At 34.3% G+C, this 23,482-nt stretch overlaps 1 protein-coding gene and 1 long non-coding RNA gene across 2 annotated transcripts; one reads left to right on the top strand and one right to left on the bottom strand.

Moving 5' to 3' along the window:
• Window positions 1-1,587: 1,587 nt before the first annotated feature.
• Window positions 1,588-2,954, bottom strand: LOC128558125 (uncharacterized). Its single transcript, XR_008371533.1, has 2 exons — window positions 1,886-2,954; window positions 1,588-1,628 (listed from the first exon to the last, which is right to left on the bottom strand). It is a non-coding gene; the product is annotated as an uncharacterized LOC128558125 (long non-coding RNA).
• Window positions 2,955-17,750: 14,796 nt separating this feature from the next.
• LOC123549057 (cytochrome P450 1A1-like) lies at window positions 17,751-23,181 on the top strand. Its single transcript, XM_045336840.2, has 2 exons — window positions 17,751-18,743; window positions 20,575-23,181. The coding sequence occupies exons 1-2, from the start codon at window positions 17,827-17,829 to the stop codon at window positions 21,155-21,157; spliced, it is 1,500 nt and encodes a 499-aa protein (XP_045192775.2). The 5' UTR covers window positions 17,751-17,826; the 3' UTR covers window positions 21,158-23,181.
• Window positions 23,182-23,482: the final 301 nt, after the last annotated feature.

The following is a 23,482-nucleotide window of genomic DNA, read 5'->3' as shown; positions in this document are numbered from 1 at the left end:
TTGTGGAAAATAGGTCTACGACGGAGTGAAAATCTAGAAACTGTAACAAAATTGGTCTGAAGTAGCTGAATTTTATATGAAACAAAGAACAATTTCTTTTATTGGTATATAGCCTTAAAGCAGAGATATCTATTAGTTTACTTCCCTTGCAATTACACAATAGAGTAGAAAACAAAAACGGTTTAAAACACAATATTATACATTTTTGCACAACAAAATCGTTTAGGATTTATTAATATGTGTTTGATTTACTCCTGAATCACTGGTTCCTATGATTTTGTCAACTTACTTATGGTAAAAATTAACTTTTCACAAGCCCATAATAAAATGAAATACCAGTAAGTATTTTATAGTGCAGATAATACAGTTTTGCTTGTATCAAAATGTCACAATAGAAGCACTTTTGTAATACAGAACACCTGGTTGGATTAGTAAAGGTGCAATTATATTGATCTCTTTTTCCTATGCCTACATCACATGCGAGAATAGAAATATGTTCTTGCAAAATAGTCTCAAACTCCAACATCTAACACTTATGGGTTTAAAGACGCGTCTCAGGGGCAACCAGCAGACGATAATTTATACGTAAGCAAACATACATAAATAGCTCATACAAAAAGCTGTAGTGGTAAATCAGAAATGAATAGCACATTTCAGTAAAACTAAATCAAAAATATGTAGCTGCACATATTTCATAGTCATGAGCAAACGTTATTTACCACGCGACTACACAAGAAATTTCCCTGAAACAAACCTATCTATGAGACGTCTCAGTTGCAAAGATGTAGGACACGGGTGGTAAACGCGCAATCCAGTTCCCGCCGGGAATACGCTTAAAATGGGTTGCGCAACGTCCGGTGCTGGTGTTGCGCGTAAAAAAAGACGAAATTGAGGTATGTGAAGTTATGATTTTGCTTAGTATGAGACAAGAATAAATTTTCTCGAAAAAAGCAAAACGCTATTCGACACAAATATGGTAATACATCATATGTGTAAAATATCTGGTTTGTAATTTATGATTCGGCTCCGTTATCACAAACACTCAGGCGACACGAAGCTGAAAAAAGGTATGAAATCAACAAAAATGGAAGTTTCTGACCTCATATGCCTAATCTGAGGACATCTGATGCTTTTTATGATAACTCAACTATTATTATTCAACTTTACAATATTACACACTGTATTAGACCAATTGCAAACATCATATGAAACAGACTGAGCTAATACAAAACATAACTGAGCCAATATGAGAAAAACAGGGCCAATACGAGAAAAACAGGGCCAATACGGAATTCAAGCATTTTGATTGGTTCAAAAGAGAGGGCCAGTACGGAGAAGTCACTTCCGTTAGATTTTTAAATGACGCCATTTTGTTTGACATCAGAGTTTTAGATAACATTTTTTCTTTCACATTTTGACAAAAAATCATTTAACATGTTCATGTAATAACCAAGTTAACTGAGCGGGGTGCACGTCTTCATAGATTACAATGATACTTTCGCTTATTCGGTATTGTGTAAAATGCAAGTGTTTCCTGTCAGGAGGCAGTAAACAGTTTTCTGAGCTCCTCGGCCTACAGTCGCCTACCTAACTTTCAAAACCTCACACAAAAGTCTGTAACCACACACCTGAAATAAAGATATTGCAACATTAACATCACTGTATGTCTATCGTTACAAACCATCTACAATACATCTCTAATATCTAGTTTTCTGTGTACAAGACCTGAATTTTGTGCTCTCCCGGTCGCGGAAACTGACGACGAAAAAAGCTAAATCGCTGCAGAAAATTTCCTGAAAATGATAGCCCCAACTGCTACACTGTTCCATACTCCAGTAACACTGTAAAATCTGAAAATAAGCTCAAATATATGTGCCATCCGTACCGTTTCTTCACTGTTCCAGTTTTCCTGAGGTCCCTGCTAAAATGACAACCCCACTTTAAGCTAGCTCAGAGGAAGCATGTATACGCTCCTGCAAGTCATTACGTCATACTATCAAGATCAAGGCTACTCAACTGATTTTTTTTAAATAAGTGAAACTCAATTCTAGCCGCTGAAACTTCAATTCTAGCAATTATTATTATTTAGAAGTTCAAATATGCACTTCATTCCGTAAATTGCCTCTTATTTGTAAATTTCACCCCGGCCAATTCGACACTAACAGCTCAAAACTGTTTACTGCCTCCTCAGAAATTCTGGCAGTTGTCAAGGAAAATAATGAGAAAACAAGGAAACTCAGATTAATTAAAAGGATGAGACTTATCTTTAACAGACATTTTGATAGTGCGGACTATTTGTGCAATGATAAATAGCGATTCAAATGCTGGAAAATGGATGAATAAATTGGCGGACAAGAGTGTCAGTTCTGAACTGCAAACAATTTCGGATAAGAATTAAACGAGGTATGGGAGTGTATAATGTGTGCTTGGTTGGTTGTATTATCTTGATCAACACATATGTGTACAATTTTGTGTCTCGTTGCCTGCAGCCTGAAAGGAAATGATATTTAAAGCAGTTTTGTCACAGTTCACATGATAACATAACTCACTACTGTAAAGAAAATAAATAGGAATTCAAAAACTAAGGTAAGTTCTAGTTACTCTTGATTATGTCACATCAAAAATATCTCTCAAAATTATTCTCAAGTTCCCACATACAACTCATTCTGTTTTACCGGCTAAAATGATTATGATTTCTAAAATAAGTCTAAACAACTTGTCAAGATTTTTCACCTGAACGCGCATAACTGCCATAAGGTAACTCGCTCACTAGTGAGTTCTTGTACTGTTACCGCCAACAGTCGAAAGTTGAATAATAATATTATCATTAATCAAGCAATTTCATATTGGCCTAGTTATTTGTCCTCGGGCAGTCGTATTGGCCCTCGGCCTACGGCCTCGGGCCAATACGACAACCCTTGGACAAATAACAAGGCCAATATGAAATTGCTTGATTAATAACATTATATTATAAAGTAACGAATATCAAAATTATTTGCTTCAAATCCTGCTTACGGGGACAAAATTGCCAAAAAATCATCGGGAATGGAGTTGCTCGTATACATCATAATGTATATAATGTATACGCGCAACTCCATTCCCGGGACGCAACCCCATTCCCGATTATATTTTGCCAATCTTTCCCCCAAAAGCAACATTTCATTCAAGTGTATGTAATATTCATGACTGTTTTACACGTATTTGATCATTAGAAGCGTCACATTTCCAGAAAGAAGGCACAAGAATTAGAAAATTTGCATTTTTCATGATTCCATGCTTTTTTGACAGCTCGAGCCAGCAGAGTTTTCGTGATAACAGAGCTGATTCTTAAATTAATAAATTGTTATTTCAAACATATGACCTTTATTCATTTTTATGTCGAATAGCATTTTGCTGTTTTTCGAAAGCACTCGTAAATGTGTCATTATTTACAAAAGCAAAAACCCACCTACCTCGATTTTGTATATATTGATGGCAACACCAGCACCGGAAGTCGCGCAATCCATTTTTAGCGTATTCCCAGTGGGAATTGGATTGCGCGTTTACCACCAGTGTAGGAAATGTTTTAAAATGTACGATTATGTTACGGCGGCCTCAGTGGCCGAGTGGTTAAGGTCGCTGACTTCAAATCACTTGCCCCTCATCGATGTGGGTTCGAGCCTCACTCGGGGCGTTCAATTCTGCATGTGAGGAAGCCACCCAGCTGGCTTACGGAAATTCGGTGGTTCTACCCAGGTACCCGCTCGTGATGAAATAATGTGCGGAGGGGCACCTGAGATCTTCCTACACCATTAAAGCTGGAAAGTCGCCATATGACCTATAATTGTGTCGGTGCGACGTTAAACCCAACAAAACAAAACAAACAAACAACTATGTTACATTTTAAAGAATTTAACATTTCTTCTTTAACTTAACATAGTAATGATAATATTGGAAAGTGTTGATACATTCTTTGCGTCTGTATCGATACCGCTCTCTTCACAAACTATTTTACTAAAATATTTATGTATTTTTAAACATTGACATAGGTATAAATATCTCTTACCTATCTGGCTGTTTCCAGCACATACTGATCATGCTGTTTGTATGCATTTCGTTTATGCAAGAAATCCGCTTAGGTAGCATGTTTTCCTCTCACTTTGCCGACAAACCGTCAGTCCGCTGTAACTTCCTGAGTCGTACAGTCGTACCTATAATTAAAATTTGGAGATTAGGATCTATTTCTCAAACAGATGACAAATGTGTGAAAGTGCGGTATTATCAGAAATGCAAATATCGGAGGAGCCTATTTTGCCACAGACACTTGGGGGTCAGCACCCCTCCCCCTCCCATGCCGCCCCTGACAACCCTCAGTCAATACATTTTTGTTTTTTAAAACAAACTGAGCACATGTCTTGATCATCCAACAACTTCTGTTACCATTTCAACATGTTTGAAAAGTTCCCATACTCTATCAGTGCTCAGCATTGATAGTATATGGGAGATTTTTTAAACATATTGAAATGGTAACAGAAGTTGTTGTATGATCGTGACATGTGCTCAGTTTGATTTAAAAAGCGAAAATATATTGGTTGAAGGTTGGCAGGGGCGGATTGGGAGGGGGACAGGTTCTGACCCCCAAGTGTCTGTGTATTTTGCTGGAAGACAGCTTCTCTCGAAGAAACAGTAGTGAAGTTACTATGGCTTCAAATATACATTTCAATACAAATATGGGTGATACTTGTAGCTTTGTAAACGGATAAATATTACGTCGTACAAAATAACTGACATTGCTGTTTGAAACCAAATACAAATTCATTTATTGCAAACAAAATAAAAAGACAAATCATTGGACAATGATATACATTTATGTTTTTAACAATATTATATGTTCGTTATAAAGGTTTTCTACTCCCACATTTCTTGTTGAGCAGTTGAGGTTCTTTATTACCCTTCATATTCATGAGAATGTGTTTGTTTATGATGTATGTTAATTGACTTGGCCTTCTGTAACTCCTAAAGGTATCATGTGTAAAGTGCTCCTAGCCGTAGTGATTGATAACACATATAAATTAATCTTTTTGTTTAAACAAAAATACCTAAATACATGGTAACTAAAAAAAGCTTTAGTGACAGGTACAGGAATTATTTCCATATTAGGGATTACATCAAGGAACAGCTGTGCATATTTCTAAACATATCCTGATATTTCTTCTTTTTTTCCACAAATATATATTAATGTAGATTAATTTGAACTTAACCGCAAATTAGAATACGTATACTAGCTAAAACTTGTATTTAAATGTTTATCTATATTGCGTAATAAAATACACAAAATAGAGAAAAGTGGAAACTCCACAGGTCGCTCAACACGACAAAAACGAAAATGTTGCAGGCTCGGTTTGATTGAGCCTGTTCATGGACGGTAGTGGAAATGCATGCTACCGTCCACGCCCTCTAGCCCCGGTTTGAGCAGAACTCAACATTTACACATGCTAAATGTACAAAAAGCAATTTAGAGACATCCGCAGATGTATTCAAACGGCGGTGAACATGGAACCTTCAATGATACACGTGTTGAGGCGTGTAATTCCATGAAGATCGGCGTTTGGTCCTCAGATAATGTAAAGGGTTTGCCCCAAACGAGAAAACAATGGGCAGAACTAAACAAACTTGAATTTAGGAAGGGGATCTGAGGTTATGGAGCCTGCGTATCACAGGAACTGTCAAAAGACAAAATTAAAAAGCAGGCACCATATCCAAGGGGTGATTAAACAATACCCAAGGGTATGAAAGCGGAAGTATTGGAACCACCCAGGCCGAAATGGTCATGTTGAGAATCTAAACAGTACCAATAACACGACATAAAAGTCGTGCTGAACGATCCGAGAAGATCGAAATATAACAGCCCTGATTGAATGTACAAAGTTTGATTTTCTGTACCTTAGAGCTCTTATTTTGTCTAAAATCACTTACCTCTGCAACATTTGTAAATTACTTACACCCCATATATAAATGATTATAACTGTAGTTGACTATATAAAATATCCTCTAATGCACTAATACAAAAGACCATAGAATGAAATGTTCATTGTAAATCCTCTGGCTGAATACAAGTCTCCCAGAATTACGACCTCAGCCCTTTCCATTTTGACATTATTTCATCTTTTGTATTGAGATGGAAACCTTCAGTGACTGGAATATGGTATGATGAATATGCTGTCCGCTCTGTCCCGACACGTGTTTACTGCATGACCCTTGAACATTCCTTTATCTGCGATATGTCATTTTTTACTTGATATTGAATGTCAGAATGTAGGATGGTCCATATTAACTAAACATATCAATTGCAAACTAGTAACTCTCTCGGTACGTTTGTTCAACATCAAACTTCATTCATAGAATATATTTTTTTATTTTATTGATAAATAAGAAATATTTGGATAAATGTATAAATTCGCTGCTTATGTCTATCGCCATATTTGTATTTTTTTTTGTTTTTAGAAAACAATTGAATTTATTTTGAACGACTTTATCTTGAAGTTGGTAGAAAGCAAGTATCGATTTAATCTTTCATCTTAATAGCACGAAAAACTTATATGCATATCAACTTATATGCAAGTTAAAAGCACCTGTATGGTAACATACATAATATTATTAAGTACATTTGCAACAGTGTTTCTTGTAATAAAGCAAACATACATTCCGTTTTTGTCATCATCTTTTTAACAGATACTATTAAAAGCTATGATACTAGCCTTTTAACTTTGTAACGCATCGGAATAGTGTGCAAGATACACAAATAGAAAGGTATGTTTTATCTCTTAAAATGATATCATATACATGTGTATATCCCTATGCTGTATAAATTTACAGAGATACTAACGTGGCTTTCATAGTCACTCGTGGCTACTCGTGAAATTATTGCAACTTTTCACTCAATGAGAGATACTTCGATCTAACACAGAAGCAAACAATGGCTGTTGTGTACACTTATTCTACGTAGAAAATTTGATGCTTACCATAAGTGTCGAGGGATTACTCAATTTGAATGACGTTTGTTTTATCTATACGATATGTTAACCTTAATATGGACCATCCTTAAGTGTGATATCAAATAAGCTTAAATAATGGTATATCGCAGATACAATTATTGTTCAAAATTCAGTAATTTGTTTTATATTTTCCCGAAGTTCCTGTACACATTTTAGATGTTGTTTCTTCTGCTTCTTTTGCACCTAGCCCAAATCTTTCAAATGCAAATACCTTTTCAGAATTGTTTTTGCGCTGCCTTTTGATATACAAGTACAACTGGCGTTTTCTTTCGTCGACAATCGGGCCTCTTTCCACAACAACCTTTACAACATCGATATTAACCTTGGTAATAGAAGTTTTAAGTCTACCATGTCGGGTGCCATCTTTGACAGACAATAAGTCAGCTTTAAAAGTTTTAACCCACATAAATACTGTGCGCATAGAGTGGAGATCCTTACATATCACAAAGTTCATCAAATATCTGCTTTGCAATTTTACAAAGCCTAGTGCGACATTTTATATAGCCAAGCATTTCAGTCAATTTCGTCCATGTTACAAGGTGACTTTTGAAATGGTCAATGTATATGACAGCATATATTTCAAACTTATATATATCTCGGTTGTTTGAAAAGCTATTTGCGCAAAACAAACGGATTACTTTAGCAATTAAAAACAGGATTGAAGTGCAGGAAGCGTATTAAAAATTACATGAGATAAAATTACAGAATCCAGTTAGATACAAAACTTTTTGTAGGACCCTCGTATATGTAGGAGGGCGTAGGCACCTAGGCCGAGTGGCAAAGGTCGCTGACTTCAAATCACCTGGCCACCACCAATGTGGGTTCCAAACCTTGCTTTAGGTTTAAAATGAGGAAGCCAAGCAGCTGGCTTACGGAATGAAGATGGTTCTACCAAGGTGCTCGCCAATGTTTGAAACAGTGTTCCAAGTGGCATCTTGGGTCTTTCTTCACCATCAAAATGCTAGAAAAGAGAGCATATGAAACAAACAAAGAGTGGAAACAATGATATATGCAGATAAAAGTATATAACATGTTTTTGTTTTACGACTTGGACATACTTTATCAATTAGAAATTTATTGTCATTATATCCGTCGTAAAAAGAAAATAAAGTTATGAATATAGAACACAACAATTTGTAATAGGGAACTAAACATGCAATAAGCATTGCATATTGTACGAATTATAGTCGTGAAGTTCATAATTTGCTTTGAATTGAGTGAATAGTCACCAAAGTTTACTATATCAGTGTCACTGACTTACGCGTTTAAACGTCAGTCTGGAACTGTAGAATACTACTGTCAATACTTTAACAGAGTAATGTAGCCATTATCAGTCATGCAGGAGAACATCGACGACATCTAGTAATCGTGTGTGGTATAAAATATCGATACTCCAAAATCATAATAAGTAAGCTGAATGCCTGAAATGGCGATTGAGTCTTGCTGTTTGTTCCCGAAGGGAAATTATCTGTAATATATAAGAGCATAGTACGGTTATGTAATTTGTTTGCATTATATAAACACATAGATGTACAGAATCGTTGATTTAGCACAATCAATTTTCTTACAACCATCAATTTGAACAATATGCGTAACAAGAAATATCTTTAAAAATGATGGTCGTCGAATTGTAAGAAGGAAAGAAGTTTATGAATTTTTCATCTAACATTCATCTTTCATCTAACATTTTTCAAATTGCAAAACAAAACACCGCACTTTAACAATTTAAATGGTTCTCTTTTAATTTTTCGCAAAGGTTTCGTAGGGTTGCAATTTTGTTTCGTTTATCCTTAGACGAATAATTACAGCAGTAGTTTGATGAAGATTCATGAAGCGGTTCATGAGAAGAGGTCATTAAACGTGTTTGTATTTTAGCTAAATTGGTCCCTATCCCCATTCGTAACAAAACAGCAGGAGACCTTACGATATTGTTACACATCGAGTCTGATAAAAATCCATTACATTTTAGTGGTTAATGCGAAGAAAGGCATATCTACTTTTAGCTATAGTGGTCCCTAATAGGGCCCAAGTTCCTATATAAATAAATTTGGAAGAGGACCTTATAATGATGCTCCAGACTAAGTATGACAAAGATCCACCAAGCTGTTCATGAGACGCTGTATAAAGGCATTTCTAGTTTTAGCTCTAGCAGCCCCTAAAAGGGGTTAAATGTCCCAGCTGAACAAAGTTGGCTGCGGGCCTAATAAAGATGCTACAAATCAAGTTTGATTAGAATACATGAGAAAAAATCAATTAAAGGATTTTTTTATTTATTATTTTTATTTATTTCTAAAATAGGCCAACTGATCCCGCTTTAACAAATGCATATTCGCTATTTATGAATCTTTGGACAATGACGTCACACCTATAAAAATGTGAAGGTCAAGCAAAACATACAGTTGTAATTATTTCAATATTTCTGTTTCATAAGCAAAGTTTGACCGTAGTCATGTCACATAGATAAACTGTATGCAGCGTACCTTCATTTCAGTGTAATGAGATTCAGTCATTATATAGCATATATATAATAAAACAGATTTCAACTGAGTTCAATATTCGCATACCATACTAAAGAAAAATATTCATATAATTATAATAAATCAGTTAAATAATTTATAACAAATATATCAAAGCAAACAAGTACTCATTTTAATATGCAATCTGAATAAGTCACAAAAGCAAGAAACCTTTTCATATACAGACGACAATTGTAACAAGGAAAATCTTTTAAAAAGCACTTCTCTACATAAAAGACTCTTATCACCCCCTTATTCATGTGATACGCAGACCGTATTCAGCTCTTTCTTTAATTTGATATATGTTTGTATTTGAACAGGTTTTTATCATATTTATTAAACTTACTTATCATTTTGAGATATATCAATATTCTTGCTAAATATACTGAGCCAAAGTTAGCTTTAAAACTGTGAACAGCGTCGTTTAGGATAAACGCTTTGTCTACATTTCACTCAGCGTAGCACAATCAACAGAGTGAAAGAAATTGACACTCTCGTCCAATCAGGCAGAGTGTTGCATAAATCTTCCATTTTGATAAATTATCTATAATGCGTTATCAAGTAGTTTGATTTGCAAACTGAAGTCACGTGGCATAGGTAACGAAAACGAATTTTGACGGCGTCGCCGAAAAACCAAAGTATATATACATGTATGTTCCGATATCCTTTTTGAAATAGCGATAAAAGAAATATATAACATCTTTTAGTACAAACAGCTTCTCCTATTTACTGAAGTGTTTGATGGAGGTATTGTTTATTTACGGTGTAAGTTAATTGAACTGGCATTTTGTGGCTCCCTGAGGTGCACTCTCCGGAAAGTGCTTAATGCCGCAATGACTGTTTACAGATATATAAATTACCCCCATTTTCTGAATAGATACTTAAATACGTGTTAGTTACGAGCAACTTTCTTGACAGTCGCAGGAATTATCACCAAAATAGGAACTGCCAGCACTACTGTAGAAATTTTGAAAGAATGGGAAAAGAAGAGGTTAAAAGGAAAACATTGATTAAGAAATCGGTTTTGATCTTATAAATATGTCCAATACTACAAATATCACCACTAAGTTTGACAGAATGTATGATTTTAAAAATATTTTACTAATACTTTCCTAATATTTTTAGATTTTGATTACACATACTTGATATAAGGTACTATATAGTTAAAACTCGTAAAAATGTGTAGCTTTCTTACACTGCAGATATGACACAGACATTTGTTCTTTAATTTTGGAATTTAATTTGTCTAATAATCTTAACAAATAAAAATCAACGTAATTTTTAGGAAACCGTTTCCATTTCTTAAATGTAAGCTATATGTACCCCTAGTTTACAGTTATCATGTCTGAAACTACAATTAGCTACAAAAAATTCCGCACGTTTGGATCTTAATACATTGTACCTTCGTGTCTTTCAATCGTCATAAATATCTGAAAACAATTGATTATAGTAGTAATCATGAAGTCTTCTATCTGTTTAGAGCACTTTTATGTTGAAGTATCAAGATTTATTCCCTCTAAACTATGACAAAAACATAATTTCAAATGTTTTATATGGCAGTTAATATATTCATGCCAATGCGCATCAAATAGTGATATGTTCTAAATGTATTGTATCAAATGAAACATTATGTCAGATAACAGTGATATCAATGTAGTGGTTAATTCATAAAAATATTTAACTGACCATTCAGTAATGAATTTCACATTCCCGATGATGGGAGTAAAAATACTGGCTTCAAGAACCCATTAGATTTATGATGTTTGCGCCTACACCCGTGTGAAAATTGTTCATAGCGCGGACAAGACTTGAGACACAATTAAAAATGAAATTAAGCGTACGGTTTACCTTTAACTGCTGACCTAGTTGGGGGATACTGATTATAGTTTAAGTAATAATTATGACACAAGTTTATCACATACTGGTATGCAAATGTCTGAAATTTCAAGGATTAGAAATACAATGAGACAAATGTTTACAAATTGCATATTAACATGTTTGTTTTTTTTCACCTTCATCAGACTCTGTGACTTTTCGATTGTTTTAAAAACAAAATTCTAGTTTAAACATAACATATTTGATATAATTGCGTTCAGAACGATACAGAATTACACAAAATTTACACAAGTTTGTTGTTTCTTCCATATTTATTTCATCCTGTATATTCTAAAAATGAGAAAACACAAACGTTTTAAATGAAAGTGAGTGAAATAATATCAGGTGACATTACTCCTGAACACAAACATGTGGACAATCAAAACAGTTGACTGCCATGGGCACATAGTTTATAAAAACCTTAGTATTCAAGTAATATTAATTTCTTTTGGAAGCTGATCTGTTTTGCATTTAGTCAATTGGGCACAATTTTCTCCGGAAAGTCAGTAGAGATTTTGAAATCGCTTAACAATTTGTCTACGGTAGCGATCAATGGTCAAAACCGAAAGAAAATAGATCAAGAATTTGATACGCGTAACATTTTTGGACCTTTGGATACTCGGTCGCCATTCCTGCTGTTGATATATTTTGTTCCATTTGCGCTTTTCGTAACAGTTTAAAGTAAATTTATGTGTGCACATTCATTCTTTCTTGTTTAACAATATGATCTTGCATTTACAAGTTAGTTATAATTTATACTTACTGACAGTTATCTTTGTTGAATGTTCTATGATTATAGTCCTGTTCAATAAGGGTTTGTTATCTTCCCTGATTTGTTACTCCCCTTGTGAACTCTTCAGTGCCAAAAGATAAGATCAGCATACATCCAAAATATTGGGGAGCAAACATGATAAACTGAATTTGCATATGTTACAAATTGCTGATTACAATCTGTTGATAGAAATTGAATATTTATCATGTTTGTATAACAAGAGGGCCAAGATGGCCCTAGGTCGCTCACCTAAGAAACACACCATAACAGTGTAAAACATGTTTGACCTAGTGATTTCATGGAAACAAATATTCTGACCAATTTTCATTAAGATTGGACCAAAAAATTGGTCTCCTGTGATAAAACAAGCATTTTTCTTAGATTATGACATGACCTAGTTTTTGACCCTAGATGACCCATGTTCAAACTCGACCTAGAATTTATCAAGGCAATCATTCTGACCAAAATTCATGAAGATCAATTGAAAAATACAGCCTCTATCACATACACAAGTTTTTTCTTTGATTTGACCAAGTGACCTAGTTTTTGACCTCAGATGACCCATATTCAAATTCGACCTAGATTTCATTAAGGCAATCATCCTGACCAAATTTCATGAAAATCAATTGAAAAAACAGTTTCTATCGCATACACAAGATTTTTCTTTAATTTGACCTAGTGACCTAGTTTTTGACCTCAGATAACCCATATTCAAACTCAACCTAGATTTCATCAAGGCAATCACTCTGACCAAATTTCATGAAGATCAATTGAAAACTACATCCTCTATTGCATACACAATGTTTTCTTTGATTTGACCTAGTGACTTAGTTTTTGACCCCAGATGACCCATTTTCGAATTCGGCCTAGATTTTATCAAGGTAATCATTCTGGCTAAACTTCATAAAGATCAGTTGAAAAATACAGCCTCTATCGCATACACAAGGTTTTTCTTTGATTTGACCTAGTGACCTAGTTTTTGATCCCAGATGAGCCATTTTCGAACTCGGCCTAGATTTCATCAAGGTAATCATTCTGACCAAAATTCATGAAGATCAATTGAAAAATACCGCCTCTATCGCATACACAAGGTTTTTCTTTGATTTGACCTAGTGACCTAGTTTTTGACCCGAGATGATCCATTTTCAAACTCGGCCTAGATTTCATCAAAATTATCATTCTGACCAATATTCATGAAGAATAATTGAAAAATACAGCCTCTATCGCATACACAAGGTTTTTATTTGATTTGACCTAGTGACCTAGTTTTTGATCCGAGATGACCCATTTTCTAACTTGGCCTAGATTTTATCAAGGTTATCATTCTGACCAATATTCATGAAGATTAATTGAAAAGTACAGCCTCTATCGCATACACAAGGTTTTTCTTTGATTTGACCTAGTGACCTAGTTTTTGACCCGAGAGGACCCATTTTCGAACTCGGCCTAGATTTTATCAAGGCAATCATTCTGACCAATATTCATGAAGATTAATTGAAAAATACAGCCTCTATCGCATACACAAAGTTTTTCTTTGATTTGACCTAGTGACCTAGTTTTTGACCCGAGATGATCCATTTTCAAAACTCGGCCTAGATTTCATCAAGGTTATCATTCTGACCAATATTCATGAAGATTAGTCGAAAAATACAGCCTCTATCGCATACACAAGGTTTTTCTTTGATTTGATCTAGTGACCTAGTTTTTGACCCGAGATGACCCATTTTTGAACTCGGCCTAGATTTCATCAAGGTTATCATTCTGACCAATTTTCATGAAGATTAATTGAAAAATACAGCCTCTATCGCATACACAAGCTAAATGTTGACAGACAGACGACAGACGACGGACGCCGGACATCGAGCGATCAGAAATACTCACCTGAGCATTGCTCAGGTGAGCTAATAATTGATAAAAATGTAAACATGATGTCATCTGGTCTGATCTTGCATTATCAATTAATTGAGAAATTCTGTTACTTTGATTAAATTATCAAATAACTGAAATCATGAGTGTCCTGATATCCTAGTTTATGCAGGATCTGAAAGGAAATTCTAATACTTATTGATTTTATTCTTTTTGAACTTTTTTAAAAAAATATACAGACACTGCTGCTTGATCTAAAAGAATAATTTAATACAAATAGTAAAGTTACACATCACAGAATGACAACAAAATTTCATTAAATACATGTATAGCTGATATTGAGAAAGACCATTTTTAAAGAAGTCGAAACAAATGCCAAACATTGTTAAAAAGTGAAGCGAGTGTTGATTCCTCTTAAATATTTTAAAACTACTGCAGACTTACAGAGAGGATACTTGATTGTTTTAGTTTAAGACTGAAATATATTTCACATATTGGAACACCATATGTAATATTTCTACGAGTGGGCAGCCACAAGAGAGCATGTAAATTATGGTGTCCACAAGTGAAATATTTTCATATCTTATACTGAAACAAACAAGTTTTCTTTTTATTGTATATAATGTCAGTGATCTTAATTAAATTATATATCTGTTTACCCGTGCAATGTTATGTGCATTGTGTCATGACATCACAATGTTGTGACATCACGATTACTTTGTCAAACGATGTTATGAAGTTTCCATGTTTCTGTTACATTTGATTATGAGGGAGTGTATATATCTTTATGCTCATGTTTGTATTTGTATATTGAAGTTTTTTACATAGAATTTCCTATCGCTTATAATTCGTATTCTCTGGAACAACTGATACGTGTATTAGACCTTCCTGGTATTCTTTAGTGTACCATTGAAAAATTAGAATATTTTCAGTACTTTATAAAAGTGAAAATATTGATTTTATTTCATTGATGTACTTCATTGAAAAGCATTAAATAACAACTGTTTACTCCCTTCAGCAAAGAAATTGTCGAAACTGATTAAAGAATTATTAATATGCAGGAAGACTTTTGTTCCCGAACTTGAGTGAACCTGGTTAAAGCAGTCATTTACCAGTGTTCAATTCATGATAGTTTGAACCTCATTTTTATAGGAATAAGGTCAGTAATTCGGTCGAAAATGTGCTTCCGTGGTGTAGTCGAAAGAAGTCCATAATAAATAGATCCTAATTTTCCCATTTTCTGCGCAAATTCGTATAGAACGAGTGCTTTAATCACACTTTTTCGCTAGTAGAATACATTCTACATGAAATGAGACGGTTTTCATGTTCATACAACCCACATGGCAAGTTCTGCAGATCGAAACCGGAAGTAGGTGTTTATTGCGCGGAGGAGAGCAAATATGTGCCATTTTTAGGGTAGCAGACCACAACTGACTGGCATTTCACTAGGAACTATTCAACCCCCTATTTTCTTTTCATTTTTGCGTTAATTTGTGATAAAACTTTCATGAAAAATTGGTGTAGGAAAAAGTGATTTCTCTAAAGATACGTAAAGACGACATGAAGTTGTCGTTTTTTATATGAAACAAAGAAGGATTTGAATTACTGACCTTTAACCTATAAGTGCTGAAATAAGACTGTTCTCGAAACACATCGCAATTAGTCTTTATAGCCATAAATTGGTTGTATATGATATAAAAGAGTGTTTCCAATGCAAAATAATAACGAAATTTGAAAATGTTTGAATTTTGACCTTATTTTATGTAGATGCGCCAATTTCCGCAGCGATTTTTGGGATTAAAAAGCCAATAATTTGTCTCCAGAATGTCAGAAAATGCACAAAATGCATCCTTCTGGGTCTTATTCATGACGGAATGAATGATATTTCAGAATCCCAGTGAAAAATGATGCAAAAAAGTGAAACGTTTACCAAAATATGCAATAAAAGGACCATAGGGCCAAAAATTAGCCCTGTAAATGGGTAGGGGGTGGCTTCTATTAAATGTCTATATTTCTCTAAAATCTCGAAATTTCACAATGAAACTTGGCAATAAGTTTGGTATTACATCTTTCTTGGAAATAGATATGAAAATGATGTGAAATTTGATAAGAAACATTTCTTATAAGTGCTGAAATAAGACTGTTCTCGAAACACATCGCAATTAGTCTTTATAGCCATAAATTGGTTGTATATGATATAAAAGAGTGTTTCCAATGCAAAATAATAACGAAATTCGAAAATTTTTGAATTTTGACCTTATTTTATGTAGATGCGCCAATTTCAGCAGCGATTTTTGGGATTAAAAAGCCAATAATTTGTCTCAAGAATGTCAAAAAATGCACAAAATGCATTCTTCTGGGTCTTATTCATGACGGAATGAATGATATTTCAGAATCCCAGTGAAAAATGATGCAAAAAAGTGAAACGTTTACCAAAATATGCAATAAAAGGACCATAGGGCCAAAATTTAGCCCTGTAAATGGGTAGGGGGTGGCTTCTATTAAATGTCTATATTTCTCTAAAATCTCGAAATTTCACAATGAAACTTGGCAATAAGTTTGGTATTACATCTTTCTTGGAAATAGATATGAAAATGGTGTGAAATTTGATAAGAAACATTTCTTATAGGAATAAGGTCAGTAATTCGGTCGAAAATGTGCTTCCGTGGTGTAGTCGAAAGAAGTCCATAATAAATAGATCCTAATTTTCCCATTTTCTGCGCAAATTCGTGTAGAACGAGTGCTTTAATCACACTTTTTCGCTACTAGAATACATTCTACATGAAATGAGACGGTTTTCATGTTCATACAACCCACATGGCAAGTTTTGCAGATCGAAACCGGAAGTAGGTGTTTATTGCGCGGAGGAGAGTAAATATGCGCCATTTTTAGGGTAGCAGACCACAACTGACTGGCATTTCACTAGGAACTATTCAACCCCCTATTTTCTTTTCATTTTTGCGTTAATTTGTGATAGAACTTTCATGAAAAATTGGTGTAGGAAAAAGTGATGTTCTCTAAAGATACGTAAAGACGACATGAAGTTGTCGTTTTTTATATGAAACAAAGAAGGATTTGAATTACTGACCTTTAACCTATAAACAGCCACATTTATCACTTTGACCTAAAGACGTACTGTCCTTAAGTTACTTATACACAGTTTTATTTCATAGTGAAACGTTAATTTCTGCGACCAATCAGCTTTCCATGCAAATTAATTACTTAAATCAACTTACTAAATTGTCCATGGAGTAGGTTCGAACCCACATACTTTAAACTTAATGTATTTAGGATTTGTCATAAGTAGTTTGACACATTTTCTATCTAGAAATGTTTACTTATAAACACAGAAAGTAAAACCGGCTCGAAAAAATCGTTAAATTTTAGTGGAAGGAACGCACAGATTTTGTTGTTACAGACAGAGTAAGATGCAACACACTGAAATATGCCTTGAATGATTCACAGAGATGTAAAAGTTATGCGATATTTTGCGTGTTTCTAACTATTATTTCAGATTTAATTGAATTTATTGAAATCTTAGAAGCATTTCGATAGCAAGTATAAATTCTTTGCAACTTCTTAATCGTTACAGGGTATACATGCTTAATATTGTTATCTTATTCAACCTTGAAATATATATATATATGTGGGCTTGGTTATCTCTCTATCTCTTCAACATATTTAGAACACCACGAGATAAACTAGTCTTCTTCAACTGTTAAACACTTGACATAGTTATATAATCTGTGTAACCTTGTTTAAAATGTCTGAATTAACATTTGTGTTAGGGATTCTTTCTACAGCTTGTGTAACTTTCTTATTCATTAAATGGCTTTTACAAAATAGAGGTAAGAGATATCCAAGGGGACCTTTCGGGTTTCCGATTGTTGGACACTTGCCATTTTTCGGAAATCATCCACCGTCAACCTTCATGAAATGGTGGAAATCTTACGGGGATGTATTTTCCATCAGATTAGGTAGCTGGAATGCTGTTGTCGTAAACGGATTCAAGGCAGTCAAGGCCGCGGCCGAACATCCAGATGACGCCTTTAGCGGAAGACCAAACTTCGTTTCCATGGAGCTTTTAATTGAAAGTGACAATGAGGAGAGATTCGCTTTTGGTAACTTCTCACCAGTGTATCTAAAACAAAGAAAACTGGCGTCGAAAGCACTTCGTTTATTTACTTCCAAAAGATCAGAAGTAATTGAAGAATTAGTAACAAATGAGGCTACATCATTCTCGGACTCTTTGATAAGAAAGTATAGCACAACTCCTGGTTTCATAGAACTAGATGTCCAGACACTAGTAACAAGAATAATTTACCAAATCTTGTATGGACGGGGTAAACAGGTTGATGTTGATAAGCACGTTAAAGTAATCATTAAGTCACTGGATGAGATAAATGAATTTTCCGGAAGTGGGAGTCCAATAGACGTCTTACCATGGTTACGGTATGTCATGCCTTGGAAAATAACCGCATTTCGACAAACTATCGCCAAAGCAGATGGTATTATGACTGAACAGGTACATGAGCATTATGACTCATTTTCTACAGGCAACATCAGGGACGTGGCGGATGCTATCATTACGAGTGATGCAGATGACGAAGACAATAAAGATCGATATGTGTTGACAAGGTCAAGGTTGAATTTTACGTTGGGTGATCTACAAGGAGCCGGGTTTGTAATATTTACTGTCTTTCTGTTTGGATAATATGCTGTTATTGTGTATTTGCAAAAGCCCGAAAGAGGGCGCATTGAAGAAAAACATCAGATAGATTGTAAACTTTTCAAAGATTTTATAATTTTTAAACTGATGAAAATTTATTGAATATCTGTACCATTACTAGTAACTATTCTGTCTTTCTGGGGCCAATCGTTTAAGATATCCTAAACTGGGACACCCGTATGAACTGCAATACCAAATGCATATAGTTTATTCACTATTTTAAACGACAGGTTTTGTTCCTGCTATCATAACGTAAGAATGGAGATAAAGTGTCTAATTAAAACATACCGATTCATATTTTTGAATACTTTGAACGATTCCTAAAGCAATAGTCGCATATGTTGCGTACACTTCGATACATTCGCTGTTATTTGTGAAAAATAGTCTTTCTTCTTTGAGATCTAACAGAAGTTCGAATAGGAGTAGACTAAAAGAAAGTTCGTATAAAGCAAGTGTGGCTGCAAAATCAATGTAAAAAATAATATGTAGCTAATCTTACGATACGTAGTGTGAATGCTAAGCCTTAAAAATACATTTCCTTTTAAGGTTTTTACATACCAGGATCTGCTGAACTTATGTGCGAGAATATATATTTCTCTACATTTTCTGTCTCTGCTCCCTCTCCCTCTTTCTTCCCATGGCTTGCCTGTCAGGCATAGAGATCAGTAATGAAATTATGACCATTTTTTTCATGTTATGCTACTTTCAAAAAGCAGATACTGGTATAGGTCGAAGACTGAAAATGCATCATGCAAAATACTTCAGGCAGCAGTAATCAATATTTATTGTTTCAGGTTACACGAAATAAACATTCCCAAATAACCCTAAGACATGGTTATTTTACATAAAATTTAACCGCAAAACAAATGCCGTTGTATGACTATGCACTTTATATTCTAGAATAAGGATCTATAAAAAAGGGCTACGCTTCCGGACACTTCAACATCATACGTACACTACTAGGTTAAAAAAGCTATTACACATATTCTTTTTAAAGCAGTTACACAAATATTTGCGATATCGAAGTTTATCATAGTTTTCAGGCACTTCGACCATTTGTAAGGTTATCTTTGAAAGAAACCATTTGGAAATGGACGATTACTTCAACAAAGCAACGTATATCCTCTTTCTTCATTGTTTTTATGTGAAATAGACGTCCGATCTGTTTGCGAAGAAATTTGTTATAAATTAAAAAAAAGCCCTCAACCGTACTTACAACTTCCAAAATAGAGGCTATTTCTGTATCTAAATATGGTACTTCTGCCAACTGATCAACTTATACGTTGAATATTGGCTAGGGGTTCTTCAACCGGACCAAAAGCTAGACTTAACTCATTGAATTCCGGTAATCAATAAAAAATTCTTTGCAATAGTGTGATTCTCATATCATCTTATACAAGGACATACTCATAGCCATTAAAATGGTAATATTCATCTCCCTTTGTTTGCTTGCACAATCAGCAACAATAAAACAGACTTAAAACTATGAGAAACTTCCGTTTTGTACAACTTAGCGCTTATTGAAGAGAGAAAAACTTCAACAGATCTTCGAGTATTTTGAGGTATTTAAGGGCTAACACTAACTGTCCGGGAGTGTTATCCATTTATATGTCCATATTTGATTGCAGAAAAATTTAGAGACATAATTTTATACACTATTTATTTTGTTTTGTAAAACAACGCTTTCTGTATGATTTGGTGATGTTCATTTGCATGAATAAGTATACATATATTTATATTTCAGAATAAAATCACGTACATGTACATTTTTTTTTATTTTAGGGTGGACACAACAAATAAAACTTTGTCCTGGCTGATACTCTATATGACCAAATTCCCGCATGTTCAAGAACGCGTGTTTGCAGAGATAGATGCCATAGTTGGGAAGAACCGGGATGTTGCACTGAATGACAAACCAGATCTTGTATACACGAATGCTGTGATTCTTGAAGTAATGAGAATTGTAACACAATTACCTCTATCAGTTCCCCATTTTGCAATGAAAGATGCAATGTTAAACGGACTTGATATTGATAAGGACACAGTCGTTATTTTCAATCTGTATTCTGTACATCACGAGAAAGAGTTCTGGGAAGACCCTGAATGTTTCCGACCAGAACGGTTTATAAACGATGACAATAAGTTAGATTCGGATAAATGCAATCATGTTCTGCCCTTTAGCCTCGGTAGACGCCGTTGTGTTGGGGAATTCCTGGCAAAAATGAATATTTTTCTAGCGTTTTCCATCGTGATGCAAAGATGCAAATTTGTTAAACCGTCAGGCGAAAGCTTGGATCTTACTCCAATTCCTGGACTTGTGTACACGTGCAAAGATTTCAAGGTGCTCGTGCAAAAACGAAATTGACTTTGAGGGAGTTAAGCAGACGTGCAAATTAATGTAAAGAATCGTATTTGAACTAACTGTATTCGTATTTTTCGAAGGTCGGTAGGGCCTTGTTACTCTGACTTATCTGAATCTATTGACCAAATTTGTCTGAATTGGCAGAAAAATTCAACTTCGCTAAAAAATAAAAAAGACAGTTTGTATTAAAAAGGAAAAAACTAACGTATTCAAACAGAATAATTAACGACTTATTGTTTGACCTGTTTTTGAGATTATCAAGTAATTCATCGGAAGTTAGCATAACATTATCAAGATAATCGGACATTCGCCTTATCAAATGTTTGGAATTAGTGAAAAGAATAGAACGCTAGTTATGAATTGTTTAGGACTAAACAGAATTCGAGTTGTCAGTTGTTAGACTAAAACATTAATGTACATAACACTTATTATACCGGTGTGGCCTGATTATAAGTAAAAATGGTAGGGATATAGGATGCTACTGGATTACCTTCTTTATTATGTTCTAGCGCACCACTTATTATTTTGCTAATATTTTATATCACACTGGTATCAGAGTCTGACCTTTATCATAGCTTTAGAAGTATATGTTGTTAAAAAGATATAAGAAATGTTATCAAATTGAGAATGCATTTTCTAAGAACTTCAAATCCATGTATTTCAATTGTTGTTGTATTGAAAGAACGCCACGATGTAGAGAATTACTCGAAATTTGTCATTTGATAAAAAAACGTTAATAAAATAAAACAGAGTGGAAATATTACCCTTAGGGTAAAATAGTGTTATAATGCGTAGCTATATCCATTTGATACTTTTGTATAAAATACATAATTTAAGTAATGTAAACTCTTTTGTGTACACATAGAGCAGGAACACCAAAGGCATATGATATTTTGGATCTTTTTGAATTGGACACCAGAAAACTGTTCTGGACTGCTAACCAATGGTCAAATAAACTATTCACTAAAATACAGACCAATGAAAGATTTCAATACATTGTTGTAACAATATCAAATATCTTAGCCTTGGCTGGGACTCCAACACTGGACCTCTTACAGCAAACGCCAACACTCACAACCATACCGCTACAACACAGGTTCTATAGCAAGCCGTGTAAGTGCTTCCACATACATTACCTGTAACTGAACCACTATGTGACAATACAATACTTCGGATCATCGGTGAATTGACTTTGTTACGGTAAAGGCAGTTTTTGTATAAAAGTACTTTCTATTTTCCTTAACATTTATAATGCATTTGTTAGAATATGAACTCACTCACCGGCAGTACCATTAAACTATAACTTACTTCGAATCCTATATTTGCCCATTTAGCAGTAACCGAACCGCGAAGACAGATTAATTTGTTTCAAACAACAATAATACGAGTAGTGGTTAGATTTCATACTACCATGTGTCGTATAAATTTTCATTCATTCATTCATTTATTTATTCATTCCTAGATGTAAAAGTACATTATTTATATTTAGTCGTCACCGATGCATGTATTTGAATCCATTTCTAAAATTACACTGCAAAGAACTCCTAGTTAGTCACTATATGGATTATAAACACTAATGATATAATATATATCACACAAGTGGCAGTGATCAATATACCATCGTTAACAAAGCCATTGCATAAAGTTAAACGTGTTTTAAAGAAAGAATTGCCTACATTTCCGGTGATATATGAACTAGTTAATAAGGAGACCTGGGGTCACTATCTCGAAAACTTATTCGTATTGTAAGTTAAGGTATGATTTACAATCAATCTAAGGTAAGACTAATGTAGCGTTATTCGGCTATCTCCAAATACCTCTTAACGCCCTCGTAAAGGGTTCGTAACTTAAGGTATTGTTAGTTAGTTACGATATCATAAGTCGTGAATTATCCATTTAATGACGTCTTTTTCGACCAACTGCACGTGTTACTGATAGCTTACTAACTGTCTGTTGCTCTACTAAAAAGGATTTACATTTCGTCAGACTTTATTCCGTAATAAAATATTAATAAAAAATAAAACAATTGTCTTATATTTATTTAGCGATGACTTTTAAAATGGTAGAGATGCCTATTAGGTTTAACCTCAACCTTTTTTTAAACTCTAAACTTTTGGTCACATGTAACAGGTTTTGCAAGGATAGTATGATATTATTTTAGACTAGGGTATTCAAAGAACAAATGTAATGCATAATTGTATTTTTTTTGGTTGGGTTTAACGTCGCACCGACACAATTATAGGTCATATGGCGACTTCCGACTTTCAAGCTTGGATGGTGGAGGAAGACTCCAAGTGCCCCTCCGTGAATTATTTCATCACGAGCGGG

The sequence above is a fragment of the Mercenaria mercenaria genome, chromosome 6 (genome assembly GCF_021730395.1).
Source record: "Mercenaria mercenaria strain notata chromosome 6, MADL_Memer_1, whole genome shotgun sequence".
Taxonomy (NCBI): domain Eukaryota; kingdom Metazoa; phylum Mollusca; class Bivalvia; order Venerida; family Veneridae; genus Mercenaria; species Mercenaria mercenaria.
The sequence above is the reverse complement of the archived record's forward strand: the minus strand, read 5'-3'. Positions and strand labels throughout refer to the sequence as shown.